At 34.8% G+C, this 3,883-nt stretch overlaps 1 protein-coding gene across 1 annotated transcript; it reads left to right on the top strand.

Annotated features, from left to right (window-relative positions):
* The first annotated feature begins 1,027 nt into the window (after window positions 1-1,027).
* Window positions 1,028-2,641, top strand: LOC120288354 (WAT1-related protein At5g64700-like). Its single transcript, XM_039302293.1, has 3 exons — window positions 1,028-1,263; window positions 1,393-1,509; window positions 2,575-2,641. Exons 1-3 carry the CDS (start codon window positions 1,028-1,030, stop codon window positions 2,639-2,641), a joined length of 420 nt encoding a protein of 139 aa, XP_039158227.1.
* The last annotated feature ends 1,242 nt before the right edge of the window (window positions 2,642-3,883 follow it).

Below are 3,883 nucleotides of genomic sequence, written 5' to 3'. Positions count from 1 at the left end.
GTCCTAAGCCACAAACGATCTCTTCGTATACAAAGAAAGGGATACATGGGGAGGGACGCGGACCAAGGGTGAGGACAAGGATCACATCAAGTGGGTGGCTTCACGCTCTAAGGGTTGCTCTCAATCATAGTTGTTCTATGCTACTATGTAAGAGGAGAGAGCAAGGTTAGGGGAAGAGAGTGGGAGAGTTGAGTGTACATTAGGTGTCGGAGGGGACTTGACCATTTTAAGTCGAGAAGATGCAAAATGTAGGATTTGAAATGTGATTACGATATTTGATATGGATAATAAAGTTGAGGATGATTTATTCAATTATCCCTTTTCTTTTTTGACTCATAAACAAGTACAAGAAATTTATCACTACCAAGCCACTCTTCAGATTTGCAAAAATTTAAGCTGTTGAAAAGAAAGGCAACTAAATGTTAAATAAAGAAGAAAAAAATAGTAGGTTTTTTGCAAACTGTCCAAACGAGTTGTTATTATTCATAAATTACCAAACAAGTTACCGAGAGATAAGCTGATAGATAAAGTTTTATTAATAGTTTTATGAAACTCTACAATCTTTCATAAATCTACTTGCATGGAAAAAAAATCTATGTTTTTAAAAATAGAATGGTAGAATTGTGCGAAGTCTACATTATGTTTATCCGAAGCATCATATTGTTATCCATTCCTTGTTGGAGAAAATTTCTTCTCACCATACATGAGTTCCAAGTTATAGTCATCAATCACATGTATATTTGGCTAAGTGTAGTGTGGGTCATCTCCATAACTCGTAACTCACCTATTGCAGGGACAGTTGCAGAGAATATCCAACAGCCAGAAACGAACTAAAAAAAATGGTCCTAATCAGATTTAGTGCTTTTGAAAAGGAAAACTCACGTCAGAAAGCACACCCAACGGAGAAGACTAACAAGCTTATCAGCGAATGTTTAATTTTCCGTAAAGTCAGATAAGCATGTGACTCTTTAAGATTTAGGCTCCTAATTCCTAATCAGAGACCAACGTAAAGAGAGGAGATAACAAAATGGGACTGAAGAATCCATACGTGTTCGTTGTCTTGATCCAGATATTACAAGCGGGCATGACCTTGCTCGCCAAGGCCGCATTGAATGGTGGCATGAGTAGCTTCGTCTTCAATTTCTACCGGCAACTCGCTGGAACTGTTTTCTTGCTCCTGTTGAGTGCGATCTTCCAAAGGAGATCCATGACTCAGTTCACGTTCCCTGTCTTCTTCAAGATTTTCGCGCTCGCTTTCCTGGGGTGAGTTCAAAACGTTCCCTGAAGCCTTAGATTTTAGATTCTTAGTAAGAGAATTTGGTGATTTTGTAACTTAACATTCAAAAGTTTTCTTTTTCTAATAATTGTGATGAGATGATACGTGTATTGCAGTCTGACGCTAAGTATAAATCTCTATGGGATAGCGCTCCTCTATACTCCGGCTTCACTCGCGTCTGCAACTATCAACTGTGTACCCGTCACAACCTTCTCCTTTGCTGTTCTTCTCAGGTTCTCCTCTCCCAAGTATTTGGCATATATTTTCTTAACTGTTACAATCTTCTTCGTTGCTAGTCTCATTAGAAAATTGTAGGACAAATGGAATCATCTTTCTTGCATACATCACCAGAGTGAAGATAGGTTATGGATTTATTTGGTTGACATACAGAATTGGTAATACGATACTTATTCAATTAGTCTATGAACTATATGAAAATATTCAATGTTATCCTTTCACTAATTCAAGTTTAGAATTATATCGAATATTTTCATATAGTTCATAGACTAAACTAAATATATACTAAAAATTTAGGGACCATATTACACTATGGGTTAATATTCAGGGAACACATTAAATAAATTAAAAGTTCAATGACCACATTACATATTGAGCCAAAGTTCATGGATGATATCATTTTCCCTATTAAAGGGCTGATATCTATTTTGGTTTGTTCTTCTTCTTCTTTTTCCTTTGAGCCCTGTTAATGAGTGCCCCTGATATACTTGGTAAGTATTTTAATTGGGAATTATTCAATTTTTGCAAAGAACTAATCATGTATAACATGGGGGCAATAATGCAATAGAAGCTCATTAAATGATTGTTTAAACGGTGCCCTAAGGAACTCATTACCAAAATCCTCCTTTTTTCTTCTTTTCTTCTTCGCACTGCCCACAGCGAACACCAGCATGCATTTGCTCTAAACACCTCCACTAGTAGTCCGGCCACCGATATCCAATGAGTTTATTTGACACATTTTTTTCTATTACCTCCTCCATAGTCTCACTCTCCTCACAAGGTAATGCGCCACCTAGAGTTTTCCTTTTATTACATAGGACTACTGTTTATTAGATTATTCAAAATCCTATTGCAAAGCCATGATTGGCCACATTTGTTTGAATTTAAACGCGATGTATTAAATTTTTGAAATTGTTTACTTACTTTACCTAGTCATTACTCAAATTTTCTATCTAGTGGACTCATAATTTCATAATACCCAAAACTTTTGGCTTTACTTATTCATAATACCCAAAACTGCGTTTCCTAATGCTTTGTAACTCTTGGCATTACTTTGGCAGGAGGGAGACGGTGAATGTAAGGGAAATAGCGGGACAATTTAGATCAATCAACACTTCAATAGCTTGAATTTAAAACATTCATCTTCAACTCCAACCTGCAAGACAAAGGTTAGCAAAGACTACTCCCCTTATATCTCCCCATCTGCAAAAACATTTAACACCTTAAATGTTAGGGACGTACCTGGAATTCTGGTTGCCAAACAAAAATATTTTTGCAAGAAAAAGAAAAATTGGCCTAAGTCTACCAAGTGTTTTAACACAAATCCCCAGTGGAGTCGCCAAGCTGTTGCGACCAAATTTTTGGGTGTGAATCACCTATGATTTGGCTAATGGATTACTAAGCTTAGCTTAGCTCGAGCTCTCCCAAGCCCATACTAATTCGCGACTTAGGTTCAAGTTTTTTTAACATACAAAAGTTTTAATCAGAAGTCACCACTAATCTATTTATGGTAGGTCGATTAGACACCTAAGTAAAATAATGGAGGATTATTTTACTCCTACGAACCAGAAACTTCGGGTATGGGGACTTGGTTATACTAGACTTCTCTAGTGCTCTTTCGGTACCATTTCTTTTTATTTTCAAAAATGTTTTTGTAGACATTTTGGATTAAATTTATTTCCCTAACATGTGAGATGATTATGCGAGTGCGCAAATCACCAATTTAGCATCCAAGAAAGCAATGAATAAATTACAAGAACTTACCTTGTAGCAACGAAAGCATATGCAATGTTAGATCAGAATTCATATCATCAACCCTAGATATGATTTCTAATTAACACACAATTTTTCATTTAATTAATGAGAATCATGCTTTTATGCAATGCAATATAACTAAATGACTTAATTCTAATGACAAGCAATTTCTAATTAAATGGACCTAGCAATAATCACTAAATGACATGCATTTCATGAATCTAATTATATATAACATGCGCATGATATTTTTGTATTTTCTTTATAGGTATGCAATCTATCCTAGGAATTGAAACTAATTTATCTTAAGTCATTTTTTGCATTTTTTATGTGAATTTCGAAACTAGAAACATGTGAAAATTATCTGGCTAAATTAAGATTCTATCCAACTTATATTAAGGATTAGGTCGGGCTAAACCCTAATTTAAACTAGGATATTATCTTAACCAATCAATCTTTAACCTAAGATGCAGTCTATCATAATCAATCTAAATTTAAAATGAAATATACAATTTATCCTAATGTGCAATGACGTACAAATGATGCCCTAATGATATATGCATGATGATTTTTTTTATTAATTTCGAAATAAAAATTTCAAATAATTAAACATGC

The sequence above is a fragment of the Eucalyptus grandis genome, chromosome 9 (genome assembly GCF_016545825.1).
Source record: "Eucalyptus grandis isolate ANBG69807.140 chromosome 9, ASM1654582v1, whole genome shotgun sequence".
Lineage (NCBI taxonomy): Eukaryota > Viridiplantae > Streptophyta > Magnoliopsida > Myrtales > Myrtaceae > Eucalyptus > Eucalyptus grandis.
Note: the sequence above shows the minus strand (reverse complement) of the source record. Positions and strands in the feature narration are given on the sequence as shown.

Bases quoted from the DNA above. Each gene is read 5' to 3' on its own strand.
- LOC120288354 (XM_039302293.1), top strand. From the start codon at position 1,028: ATGGGACTGAAGAATCCATACGTGTTCGTTGTCTTGATCCAGATATTA. The intron at 1,264-1,392 runs GTGAGTTCAAAA...CGTGTATTGCAG, and splicing joins TTCGCGCTCGCTTTCCTGGG to TCTGACGCTAAGTATAAATC. The intron at 1,510-2,574 runs GTTCTCCTCTCC...TTACTTTGGCAG, and splicing joins TCCTTTGCTGTTCTTCTCAG to GAGGGAGACGGTGAATGTAA.